This window comes from Sinocyclocheilus rhinocerous, unplaced genomic scaffold, assembly GCF_001515625.1.
Source record: "Sinocyclocheilus rhinocerous isolate Xijiao unplaced genomic scaffold, SAMN03320098_v1.1 scaffold1605, whole genome shotgun sequence".
Lineage (NCBI taxonomy): Eukaryota > Metazoa > Chordata > Actinopteri > Cypriniformes > Cyprinidae > Sinocyclocheilus > Sinocyclocheilus rhinocerous.
The window spans coordinates 640,324-653,932 of NW_015627373.1; the positions used below are offsets into that span (position 1 = coordinate 640,324).

The 13,609-nt window shown below is 32.8% G+C and overlaps 2 protein-coding genes across 5 annotated transcripts in view; both read left to right on the top strand.

The window, feature by feature from the left end:
• Positions 1–5,285, top strand: part of LOC107727566 (RNA-binding protein with multiple splicing) — a 16,526-nt gene extending 11,241 nt beyond the window's left edge. For 2 of the 3 annotated variants that reach the window (XM_016537467.1, XM_016537474.1), the window contains exons 7-8: positions 4,193–4,265; positions 4,368–5,285. In XM_016537467.1, the coding sequence (XP_016392953.1) occupies positions 4,193–4,258 (66 nt within the window). In that variant the 3' untranslated portion in view covers positions 4,259–4,265; positions 4,368–5,285. Of the gene's footprint in view, positions 1–1,638; positions 1,734–4,192; positions 4,266–4,367 lie in introns of those variants that run through there. The other variant, XM_016537481.1, reaches the window with a different exon arrangement.
• Positions 5,286–9,896: 4,611 nt separating this feature from the next.
• Positions 9,897–13,609, top strand: part of LOC107727587 (adaptor related protein complex 3 subunit beta 2) — a 57,542-nt gene continuing 53,829 nt past the window's right edge. For both annotated transcript variants that reach the window (XM_016537507.1, XM_016537517.1), the window contains exon 1: positions 9,897–10,088. In XM_016537507.1, the coding sequence (XP_016392993.1) occupies positions 9,982–10,088 (107 nt within the window). In that variant the 5' untranslated portion in view covers positions 9,897–9,981. The remainder of the gene's footprint in view (positions 10,089–13,609) is intronic.

The window sequence follows — 13,609 nt, forward strand, 5'->3', positions numbered from 1 at the left end:
GAAACGTACTTGGTTTCTTCTGGTTTTTATGAATAAAAAGTTAAGAACGGCATTAATTTAAAATTAAAATCTTTTCTAACAATACAAGTCTTTACTATCACTTTTTATCCATTTAACACATCCTTGCTGAATATAAGTATTCATTACTTTCAAAAAAATACATTTACTTACTCCAAACTTGTGTGTGTGTGTGTGTGTGAGTTTCTTAAAAGAATCCTGAAAAAAAACAAAAGTATCACAGGTACCAAAACACATGATGATGATAAATCAGAATGATTTCTGAAGGATCATGTGACACTGAAGCCTGGAGTAATGATGCTGAAAATTCAGCTTTGATCACAGGAATAAATTACATTTTAAAGTATATTAAAATAGAATTTTTTTAAAATTGCAATTTCACAAAACAACAGGTTTTTTTTTCTGTACTTTTGATCAAATTAATACAGCCTTGATGAGCACAAGAAACTTCTTACTGAAAAATCTTACTGATCCCAAACTTTTGAACGTGTGTGTATTTATATTAAGTGCTGGGCAACGATTAATCGCATCCAAAATAAGTTTGTTTACGTAATACATGTATGTGTATTGTATATTTATAATATAAATTGTGTATATATATATTTATAATATAAATTATATGAATATAATTATATACATGTAAATATTTTCTAAATATATACTGCATGTGTGTTTCTTTATATATACATAATAAATATATGCAGTACACACACATTATGTACACAAACTTTTATTTTGGATGCGATTAATTGCAATTAATGGTTACCCAGCACTAATATATATGCGTGTGTGTATCCATCCATCCATCCATCCATCTATCCATCCATCCATACATAATAACATGAGCCTTCATTTCAGTGGCTTGTAGTTCAGTATGCTAACTTTCCCATAATGCACCTGACACACGCTCTGGTTAAAACTGACCATGGGTCAACTTGACGCAGCTAAACCAGAGGAGGTGTCAGGGGTCCACTCTGAATATGACCGGTGTGATTACCCAGAATCCCTTTAGAACAGCATTCCTTGACCTGCTAGCATTGCTGCGAGATCACATCAGAGAAAAGCTGTTTTTAATTGCATCGTCGTTGAGTGAATCTGTGCCCAGGGAGGTGCCGGTTAAAGTTTAGCCAAAAAACGGTGTGTGTGAGCGTTTTTATGATCCATTAAAAGCAGCACATGTTAAAATTCTCCCCCACAAATGCTTTGCCTTGTAGGTTTAAATGGGTAAAAATTAATATTAAAGTGTTTTATGCTCCTCTGGTGATAATGTCATGGTTTATTGTCAGTCTTGCATTGCTAGCTTGAGTTTAATGAAATGTGATTGGTTTTGAAGACTGTGCTGACAGATCAAGTTTATTGATTGGATGGCTAGACTTTGTAGTTGTCATAGCAACACCGTGAGAGCTAAAGGTCATGGATGAAGAGGTTTTACTTCAGTCTCTTGAGCCGTGTACGGTATGTTCACAGGTTCATCAAGCCTTAAATTCAGCTTGTTTGCTATTTAAGTAAGAGAATGAGACGTTATCCAAACAAATTGGAGCGAGAAAGAAAACTGATCCAAACAAATGTTTTACAATCCTGTTTGGAATGACTGGTTAAGATTGTAGTGCATTTTGTCAGGATCTCAAAGGGGTTGTAAAAGGTTTCATCCTCTGGGTGAGTAAGAGCGAGTGCTAATGGATCCACACGCTAACACATTCTCTGCCCAGTGTCACTCTGAGCGGCTTCAGAGTTCAACGATCATTTTGTATTTTCCAAAGAATAAATGGATTTTTCATTTTAGTATAAGAAGTTATTATTGGTATTTTGATAATATATGATTGTAGTAATAGTTGTTGTAGTAATAATAATAATAATAATTATTATTATTATTGCAACTATTACTATCATATTATCAAAATAATAATAATATTATTATTATTATTATAAATACTATATATATTAGTAGTTTTATTTGTGTGTGGGAAGAAAAAAAAAAAATGTAAATGTACAAAAAAACGATATACCAGATTTTGTTCGTGTTGGTTGTTCATGTTTATTTACATATATCCACAAATATTTTATATGGTGTGTATATACACATTCTACTTTATTTAGATAAATTATGTATTTAAAATAATATTATATATGAAATTGTGCAAAACTATATTTAATCTTTTCCCGTCTGTACAAAATATTGTTACATAAAGTCTCCATTATAAAGTACTATTGTCTTGTAAAAACAGAAAAGGCATACATTTTTATATAAAAAGCTGATAATTTCCTGCTTTTCATAAAATGTGTTTTTATATTCTGTATCCTCCTGACTACCGGGGAAAAAAAGTTATGAATTTTAGTAAAAATAAAAAATAAAAAAAAACGTGTCATAACTTAGTTTAGAGCATAAAAATATCATTTTTGAAATGTTAAACTGTGACATGCAAGGTCACAGAGAAATTTGTTAAAATGTAATGTCCTCTGTAGAGGACAAAACTTCATAGCTGGGAGTCGGGAGGATATTAAACTAATAATAATAACAATATTGATGTTCTGTATAAAGGTCCTAATCAAATATGAAGAACTTCTAGCCGTCCTGCAGGATTTGGCTCAAGGAAATGGTCGTGGAATTCCTTCGGCATGTTTGCATGTAGCTGGGATGACGCAACTATAAGTCTGCAGTCAAACTGCTGGAAGAACCGAGCTCTTGGCTTTCTCTTACTCCACCTTATCCAGAGCTTTCCAACACACACCTGCAGAGTGAGATTATACGGCCTGCGCTCTGCTGGTCAAGCCGCTCGACGCCGTGGGCAGCTCGGAGTGAAGGGCTGAAACGGACGTGCCAGGCTGATTGTTGTCGTTCTCTTGCCCTTGGCTGGGGAAGTGGGGGGTTTGGCGTGGTTTGGGAAGGCAGGACGGGAAAGGAGTTAATGTCATCTTGCTGAAAGATGTTTATAGATGCACTGATAAGAGTTTCCTGCTCAGTCAGGTCATTAGCACAGCTCAAACCGGAGCCTGTTGTAGAAATTGCTCTCTTTCTGGTTCTTTTTTGTTTGTCTGTTGTTGCCCCCTACAGTTAAGACTTTTTACACCGTCTTAAACGTTTGTGAGTGGTTCTTAAATGCCTCTTGGCAGCAACTTTTAGTTTTAGTTGGCTTTGTGGTTCTTTTTGGATGTTTAAATTGTTCTGAATGTTAAGCTCGTTTGTTTTAGTTTTATACAGAATATAAGTATTAATTTATTAAAATTGGTATTTGAGTATAACGTAGCTTACTGTAGAATAAACATTTGAGAAACTGTAAATGTAACTTTATTTTATAAATTAGAATGTTTATTATTATAGAATAAAAACATGTATTATCTAGTATTTCATGCATTCTTTTATATAAATGTAGAAATGCATTACTTTATTTTATATTGACTTTTTTTTTTAATGTTCTTACATTTCAATAATTTCATTTTAATAACAAGGTAAATTTTCTTTATATACAACATGCAAGTGATACTTTTAAGAAACAAAATACTTTTAGAAATGTAAATTTGATATTATTATTATTATTATATAATACAAAAATTCATTCAAAAAAATTCTTTACATAAGACTATGCAAATAAAATGTGAAGTATTTATAAATGTTAGATAAAAATATGAACGTGGTTTAATTATAATATACAAACTTAAATGTTAATTTCTTTAAAACCATGCAAATTAAATTTAGTAATGCAGTGTTTATATACATCTATATAAATGTTGTTACATTTAATAACTCAATTTAATATAATAATAATAATAATAATAAATCATAAATTATAGAAATAATAATAAATTATAGAAATAAATAATAATAATAATTGTTATTGTTATAATAATAATAATAATAATAATAATAATAATAAATCATAAATTATAGAAATAATAATAAATTATAGAAATAAATAATAATAATAATTGTTATTGTTATAATAATAATAATAATAATAATAATAATAATAAATCATAAATTATAGAAATAATAATAAATTATAGAAATAAATAATAATAATAATTGTTATTGTTATAATAATAATAATAATAATAATAATTATTATTATTATTATTATTATTATTATTTGTGGTCCATTATGTCATGTTGGTCAAGGAGAAGCTTTTGAAATATCAAAGATCTCATTGTAATTTCTCTTGTTCATGTTGTCTGTAGATGCGCTGGTACCCTTCTCCCTCTGAAAGTTCTCAACCGGGCTGGAAGTCACGCCAGTTCTGTTAAATAATCAGTGAGTATCGCTTACTTCACCTCCTGCTTATGCTCACTAGTCTTGATTGTACTCTATGATTGTAGATGACCGTAAACTGATGCGCTGTTCTCGTCTCCACAGATGCCATTCCTTACCAGACGTTTGTTTTTGTTTCTCCCTCCTGTTTAAATGAGGGACAACTGGGCTCAGCTTTTAATTTAATCAGGTTTATTTAATGGACTATCTAAGCATGAAGGATTGTTTTCCTGGAGGAAGTCTTCTACAAAGCACTTTGAGATGCTGAGGACTCTGACAAACCTCCCGGTACTGTCTCTGTTTCCAGAGCTGCGCTTGACGAACCAATCAGGCGCAGGCGTTCAACAGGTCTAGCTGCTCTGATAGATGTTTGTTTTTGAGGTCATCATCCTGCATGCGATAAGGCATGAGTTTTAGAATTCAAACCTTTTCTTTTCCATCCCAGCCGACCCTAAATGTTTTCAATCTCTTGTTTTTGCGGTTTCTTTGATTTGTGTGAAAGGTGGAGACCTGAAATTTGAACCCTTTTTTTTTTTTTTGCGCAATTCAGTCAGTGTACTTTTGTTTTCTAGTTTTAAGAACTGATGACATATGCACTGGGTATTTGTTTGTTTGTGATCTTGATTAGAACCGAGCAGATTCGAGTTCTTGTCTCCTCCAGACCTTCGATGCATCTTCCTCTGCCCTGAAATCACCAAACCTCTGCTATCTGTCTGCTTGGAGAATATTTGAACAAAAGAAGTAGAAATGTACAAGTATTTTTGTACATTTGTGTAATAATGAATATTTATGTATTTTTGTTTTGTGCAATTAAATGGGTATATATGTATGAGCAGTTTAGTGTTCCCTTGTGTTATTTTTTTTGGTGTTTTAGTTGGTTGTTAATTCAGTCTATAACCTGTTTGAAGCAAAAAAGTGCAATTCCTGTTTTTTTTTGTTGTTGTTTTTTTGCTGTTTCCAGACTGTGGCAGTACTAAGAGTTTAAATGGACTGCTAACATGAGATTGCTGTATTATAATATATATTAAAAATAAAAAAAGTAAAAATGCTGTTTTATTTTCTTTTTTTTTCTTTTTTCAAATGTGAAACTGGAGAATAAAAGGGAATCTGAGGATCTTGAGAGTTGAGTTGCTTCTAATCCATCTTTGAATTTTCAGTTAAAGGAATAGTTCAACCAAAATTGTATTTTGCGCTTTTTTTTTTTTTTAAAAAAGTCAGTCCAAAGCCGTTCTAAACATGCGAGTGAATTTTGATGTTAGAGGACAGAGGATGGGCTTTTTCCACTGGAGGAAGCGCTATGGATTTTTGCCAGAAGCAGCGTTTTAAAGTTAAAACCTCTCAATGATGGATTTGTTTAATGCAAACACACCTTTTGGTTTCACAAGACGTTAATTGATGAACTGGAATCACGTGGATTATTGTGAAGTTTTTATCAGCTGTTTGGACTCATTTTGACGGCACCTATTCACTGCAGAGGATCCATTGGTCAGCAAGTAATGTAATGCTACATTTCAGGAAACAAACTCCTCTACATCTTGGATGACCTGAGGGTGAGTATATTTATAGCAAATTTACATTTTTGGGGGGTGAACTATTCCTAAAATAGCATTTCCTTGTATGGATTTTACACCCTTCTATACCCCTATTACTGCTGCAGATATGAGTTTACGGGTTATTTTAGTGTGTATATCTGCTCTCTCATTCCATGTTTTTCCTTCTAAGGCATCAGTTCCTAAGCAGCTGTTACCAGCTGAAAAACAACTTCATCTAATCAACACAACCGCAGATCTGGCCTGTGAAAAGCTGGCGTTTATTTGAACAGCGCTATTGTTTTCAAACTACATCTGAAAGAATATCGGTGGGTAATTCAATTTATTTGAAGGGTGCTTTCACAATACATTGTTCCAAGTCTGCTTTACCAAAAATAGCATCTTACTAACTCCCAAGTGAGCAAGCAGAGGCAAACAGGCAAAGGAAAAACCCCTCGGGTGTGTAAGTGGACAAGGAAGAAACCTAACAAGGGAACCAAGGCTCCACAAGGGAAATCCTCCTCATCTGGCACACATTTAAAGTCCATGTTTGTTTTCTATGCTGGTGTACTCCTAAAAAGTTGATTTTCAAAAGCTTGAATAAGATTTAAAGTATTCTTATTTCGGTAAGGATCCAATCAAAACAGGCTGTAAAGACATTTAAAATATTAAAGTCTTCTATTTAAAAAAAGGCTGTTCTTTTGAAGTTTTTTTTTTTTTTAAATCTGGACAAAATGTATCAGTTTCCACAAAAATATTAACTATATACAACTGTTGATGATAAACGTTTCTTGAGCAGTAAATCAGCATATCAGAATGATTTCTGAAGGATCGTGTGACACTGAAGACTGGAGTAATGATGCTGAAAATTCAGCTTTACATCACAGAAATAAAATTGTAAATATATTTAAATCGAAAACTACTATTTGAAATTGCAAGATTTCACAATATTACTTTTACGGGATCTTTGATCAAAAATGCAGCCTCAGTGAGCAGCATCATTATACAGGTGCATCTCAATAAATTAGAATGTCGTGGAAAAGTTCATTTATTTCAGTAATTCAACTCAAATTGTGAAACTCGTGTATTAAATAAATTCAATGCACACAGACTGAAGTAGTTTAAGTCTTTGGTTCTTTTAATTGTGATGATTTTGGCTCACATTTAACAAAAACCCACCAATTCACTATCTCAACAAATTAGAATACTTCATAAGACCAATAAAAAAAAAAATTTTTTTGTGAATTGTTGGCCTTCTGGAAAGTATGCTCATTTACTGTACATGTACTCAATACATGGTAGGGGCTCCTTTTGCTTTAATTACTGCCCCAATTCGGCGTGGCATGGAGGTGATCAGTTGTGTCTCTTGTTTCTCATTTTCCTCTTGACAATACCCCACAGATTCTCTATGGGGTTCAGGTCTGGTGAGTTTGCCGGCCAGTCAAGCACACCAACACCATGGTCATTAACCAACTTTTGGTGCTTTTGGCAATGTGGGCAGGTGCCAAATCCTGCTGGAAAATGAAATCAGCATCTTCAAAAAGCTGGCCAGCAGAAGGAAGCATGAAGTGCTCCAAAATGTCTTGGTAAACGGGTGCAGTGACGTTGGTTTTCAAAAAACACAATGGACCAACACCAGCAGATGACATTGCACCCCAAATCATCACAGACCTTCTATTTAAAAAAAGGCTGTTCTTTTGAAGTTTTTTTTTTTTTTTAAATCTGGACAAAATGTATCAGTTTCCACAAAAATATTAACTATATACAACTGTTGATGATAAACGTTTCTTGAGCAGTAAATCAGCATATCAGAATGATTTCTGAAGGATCGTGTGACACTGAAGACTGGAGTAATGATGCTGAAAATTCAGCTTTACATCACAGAAATAAAATTGTAAATATATTTAAATCGAAAACTACTATTTGAAATTGCAAGATTTCACAATATTACTTTTACGGGATCTTTGATCAAAAATGCAGCCTCAGTGAGCAGCATCATTATACAGGTGCATCTCAATAAATTAGAATGTCGTGGAAAAGTTCATTTATTTCAGTAATTCAAATCAAATTGTGAAACTCGTGTATTAAATAAATTCAATGCACACAGACTGAAGTAGTTTAAGTCTTTGGTTCTTTTAATTGTGATGATTTTGGCTCACATTTAACAAAAACCCACCAATTCACTATTACTACCCTATATACTGTAGAAATTAATAGTACTATGTAGTATGCTGTTTTGACCATAGCCATGATGTAAATAACCTAGAGAACTAGTGTTAGTGAACGTATCAAACGTATCCACCTTATTTTAACGTAGCTAAGAGCGGGTGTGGCAAATTTGTAAATTAAGGTGCGGTGCTTCCGGTGTTATTCGCTTCCGGTTACTTTAGCTGAACAAAACAGTCCGTCATGCTGGAAAGTTCATACAGCAAACTTGTATTCGTTATCATGTTATTTTCACGTATTATCGAGTTCATGATTGTTTGTAGCGCAAATAGTTTTACCGTTTACTGCACTTTGTTTTGTTTTTCTTTTAGCTATTTGAATCGGAAGTCTCGCACATAACAAATAGCTTACTTCCGCGTTGCAAAACAAGGCAGATAAACACGTGTTTCTGACATGAAAGCACAGTCGGATGATGATGACACAGAGCAGAAATTTTTTTTTGTCCGCCTCCCACTTAAGAGAGATTTCCTGAATCCGAGAAAAGAGCTCAAATGTTCCATAAGAAAACAAAGAAAGAGACGAGTCTATAATGGACGACTACAGGCTCTTTAAACCTATAATGGAATGTTGCTATTTACATTAAAGAAATGGCATGAATGGATTTAAAGTATTTTGGTAGATGAATGAACAGAGAAGTTTTATGTTTACTCAGGCAGGCTAATGTCAGCTTTTGGCTTGAGAACTGAAAACCAGAACACTCACAGGACAGACTCTCAAGGTTATGGCGTTCTTTTTGGAATGTCATGTTGCTATTTTTAGTCTCTGGCTCTTCATTTCACATTAGTTAAATAAGTAGACAAGAAAGAGATTTTAGGAATATAATGTATGCAATAAATACATGCAATGTGAGTCATTCAGCGTAGATCAAGGTGTGACCAAACCGCTGCCAACAGGAGCATCTGCGTGATGGAGCGCTGCCGCCATCTGCTGGTTAGAAAGTAAACCTGACAAAATAAAACTAATAATAATAAAAGTACACTTCTATATTTTATTAAATGAAACATGAAATCTTTCTCAAAATTCTTCTCTAAATGAAATCCTTCTCAAAAAGGAAATTATTCTGTATAGTGCCAAAGTCCCTTTAAGGCATTATATGCATATAGGGTATTCTATAGTCTTTGATTGTGTGTACGTGTGTTTAGGTACATTGTACGGAGGAATAAAATAAAATATACAAAACCCGTTTTTTCATACTTAGTAGAAAAGTGAGGACAGAAAATAAAATTAAATACAACTCAAAGTGAATGATAGTATTTTAATTACATTTAGTTCAATGAGATTTCTCAAGAAAACAACAAATAGATGCTAAAAGAAATTATTTTCCATTATTATTTCATTTGTTTTGGATACCTGATAAAATCTAAAAGATAAAAAAATAAAAAATAAAATGTATTTAATGTTTATTTCCCGTTTTGGGATACCTCACCTGAAATTGAGCATATAAAATTAAATGCAACTAAAAGTATCCTACATTATATGCTAAAAATTAGATGCTAAATTATTATTGTTTTTTTGTTTTTTTTTAATAAAAAATATCAGTACAGTACTGATGAAATAAAATATAAAATAAAATCTAATTTTTATATCATGTGTTTGTATACTTCACACGGAAACGAGGACATAAAATAAAATGAAATACAGCTAAAACGATTTTTTTGTATTTTAATTAAAATTGCATTTTAATTATTTATTACTAAAATCAGATGCTAAATTAAATTTTCGTAATTATTTCCGTTGTTTTGCATAACGTACGTCACTACAGTATTGAGGAATGAAATGAAATATAATTATATTAAAATAATTAAATTACATTATATTTTAAATTCACGTAGAGGTGCTCGCGGCGCTCACGCATGCGCGCGCCCCCGGCCCTGTCCGCTTCAGCACCACGTAACGGGTGACGTGACTCAGTCTCCGGCACTCTCCGCCGCTCCGCATCATCAGCAGCAGCAGCAGCAGCAGAGATGTCCGCGAGCTCCGCGTTCAGCGACGAGAAAGGCGGCTCCGCCAGCGAGCCCGAGTACGGCCACGACCCGGCCAGCGGCGGCATTTTCTCCTCCGACTACAAGAGGTGAGACCCGCCGAGTCTGTGCCACTGGAGCGTTTACCGTACAGAAAATCTCAGACAGGGCGAGGTGCGCATGCGCGGATGAACGAGTGAATCCTGTGGAAAAACAAAGAGAGGATAAACAGTGAGATGAACTGGCGTGAATGGAGCGTGTGTGTGTGTGTGTGTGTGTGTTATTCGTGGGTGTGTGTTTCAGCACCGGTCGGTGGACAGCGCTCAGGTCCCATATGATGACTTCTGTGCTGTTTCACACCTCAGTTTGGCTGTTTAATCGTTTATTTGGTGAAATTGTTGGTTTATGTAGTTAATATTTGTATGGCAGTGATTTCTCGTTGTTTTTACAGTGTAAATATAGCCCTGTAATCAATACCTCTCGCTATCCTATAGACTTAGCGTCGCTAGCATCATGCTGACTAGCACAGCTAACGTTACCTCTTCATCTACATCAGCCTCTTTTGATTATAACCCAAGTTTCAGGGTTGGGCAAAGATACAAAATGTATTTTAAAATAAAATACCAAATACCTTAATTTTAAGTGTATCAAAATAAACTACAAAATACAGCAGTCACACAATGTATCAAAATAAACTACTGTATTTTTGTATTTTAAAAATACACACACAAAAAAAATACTTTTACAAGGTAGCAAAAAATTTCTTCACAAACCTTCCATCAATTGGCCTATTTGATCTATCTCTTCACCATTACACTGACTCGGTTGATTGAGTAAACAATGTTTGATAGCAACAGCTTTTCTCTGCCCGAGTCATGCAATAAATCTGACATATGCAACCAGTTAACAGATCAAATATTCACATATCCCTGTGATCTCCCAGATGAAGGTTAGTTTTAAAGTAACCAACAGTTTAGTATTTAACAGTTTGCAAATGACTCATAATTGTATCCTAATTTAGTTACTTGGTGTTTGGTAATGAAGGGCCTACTTTGCATCAGCAACACTGACTCAGTGACACTGACTGAGTCATTCATAAGAAGACTGATGGCACCTGTATTCATAGCAACTAATTTCTAACTAATTAATCATTTATTATGTGTCAGGCAGTCATTCATGAAATGGTATGCAAAATTATGATCCTACTAAACAGCTACTCCAATTAGGGTACAATATTCAGCAATCAGATATTTATTTATCAATCATTGGACATATATTTGGAAGTTGAAAACAAACATTTTAGCAATTATTCAATGATCAATATGTTTTTTATTTTAAATGTAGCTAGAAACATTATCAGAAAGTAGCAACAGAACTTGTCAAGGAGTATTAACACAACTCCAACCATTGAATCTATTGAGAGCCATAGAAGTATAGAGGACACATACACATTAATAGTGTAGTAACAAGTCTGGGCAAACTACTGAGCAGGCACCAATCAGAGGCCGTATTTTTATTATATCATCATGTAGACTTCTTACAAAGTATTTTACAGTATTTTAAAACTACAAAAATACAAAACACTAAAGTATTTTGATTCAAAATATGAAGCCATTTTCATCAACCCAATCAAATACAAATTGGTATAATACAATCAAATACAAATTATATTTTATATTTGAAATACGTATTTGGAATACATGTATCATAAACACTGCCCATCCCTGCCTTGGTTAACATCTCAGCAATTATATTTGGTTATTTCTGGGGAACGATAGAGAACTTTTTCAATCAAAAACAAACATTCCCAGACTATTTCAGAAGTTTTTTTTTGTAATAATCTAAAGAGAACTTATACAGAACGTTCTCATATGCTATTTTTACGTTTTATTTTTATGACCATTAGTTAACCTTCCCTGAACATTATGAGAAACAAAAAACTGGGATAAGCTGGGAGTACACGTTTGTTCATGTTTCACACAATTATGCTTTACTTTTTGGGTTTTTAATTCACACTATTTGTCTTTGGCAACACAATTGAAAAAAAAATCTATTTAGCAATAAATTAAAGCGAAATATATAACTAAAAAATATTTTTAAAATATAAAACAAAAAAATGACAAAAGCACACAAAATGATTCAAACTAAAATAAAAAAGCATATAAAAATACTAAAATTCTTTTTAGTTAACTAAAAAAGTAACCTTCCCAGATTGTTGCAGGGAGTTTCTTGTAATAATCTAAAGAATGTTCTATAATGGACGTTCTAGAACGTTCTAGACGTTCTAGAACATAGAACATCTAGGATATATATATATATGTTTAGTATTTAACAGTTTGCAAATGACTCATAATTGTATCCTAATTTAGTTACTTGGTGTTTGGTAATGAAGGGCCTACTTTGAGTCATTCATAAGAAGACTGATGGCACCTGTATTCATAGCAACTAATTTCTAACTAATTAATCATTTATTATGTGTCAGGCAGTCATTCATGAAATGGTATGCAAAATTATGATCCTACTAAACAGCTACTCCAATTAGGGTACAATATTCAGCAATCAGATATTTATTTATCAATCATTGGACATATATTTGGAAGTTGAAAACAAACATTTTAGCATTTCAACAATTATTCAATGATCAATATGTTTTTTTTTTAAATGTAGCCAGAAACATTATCAGAAAGTAGCAACAGAACTTGTCAAGGAGTATTAACACAACTCCAACCATTGAATCTATTGAGAGCCATAGAAGTATAGAGGACACATACACATTAATAGTGTAGTAACAAGTCTGGGCAAACTACTGAGCAGGCACCAATCAGAGGCCGTATTTTTATTATATCATCATGTAGACTTCTTACAAAGTATTTTACAGTATTTTAAAACTACAAAAATACAAAACACTAAAGTATTTTGATTCAAAATATGAAGCCATTTTCATCAACCCAATCAAATACAAATTGGTATAATACAATCAAATACAAATTATATTTTATATTTGAAATACGTATTTGGAATACATGTATCATAAACACTGCCCATCCCTGCCTTGGTTAACATCTCAGCAATTATATTTGGTTATTTCTGGGGAACGATAGAGAACTTTTTCAATCAAAAACAAACATTCCCAGACTATTTCAGAAGTTTTTTTTTGTAATAATCTAAAGAGAACTTATACAGAACGTTCTCATATGCTATTTTTACGTTTTATTTTTATGACCATTAGTTAACCTTCCCTGAACATTATGAGAAACAAAAAACTGGGATAAGCTGGGAGTACACGTTTGTTCATGTTTCACACAATTATGCTTTACTTTTTGGGTTTTTAATTCACACTATTTGTCTTTGGCAACACAATTGAAAAAAAAATCTATTTAGCAATAAATTAAAGCGAAATATATAACTAAAAAATATTTTTAAAATATAAAACAAAAAAATGACAAAAGCACACAAAATGATTCAAACTAAAATAAAAAAGCATATAAAAATACTAAAATTCTTTTTAGTTAACTAAAAAAGTAACCTTCCCAGATTGTTGCAGGGAGTTTCTTGTAATAATCTAAAGAATGTTCTATAATGGACGTTCTAGAACGTTCTAGACGTTCTAGAACATAGAACATCTAGGATA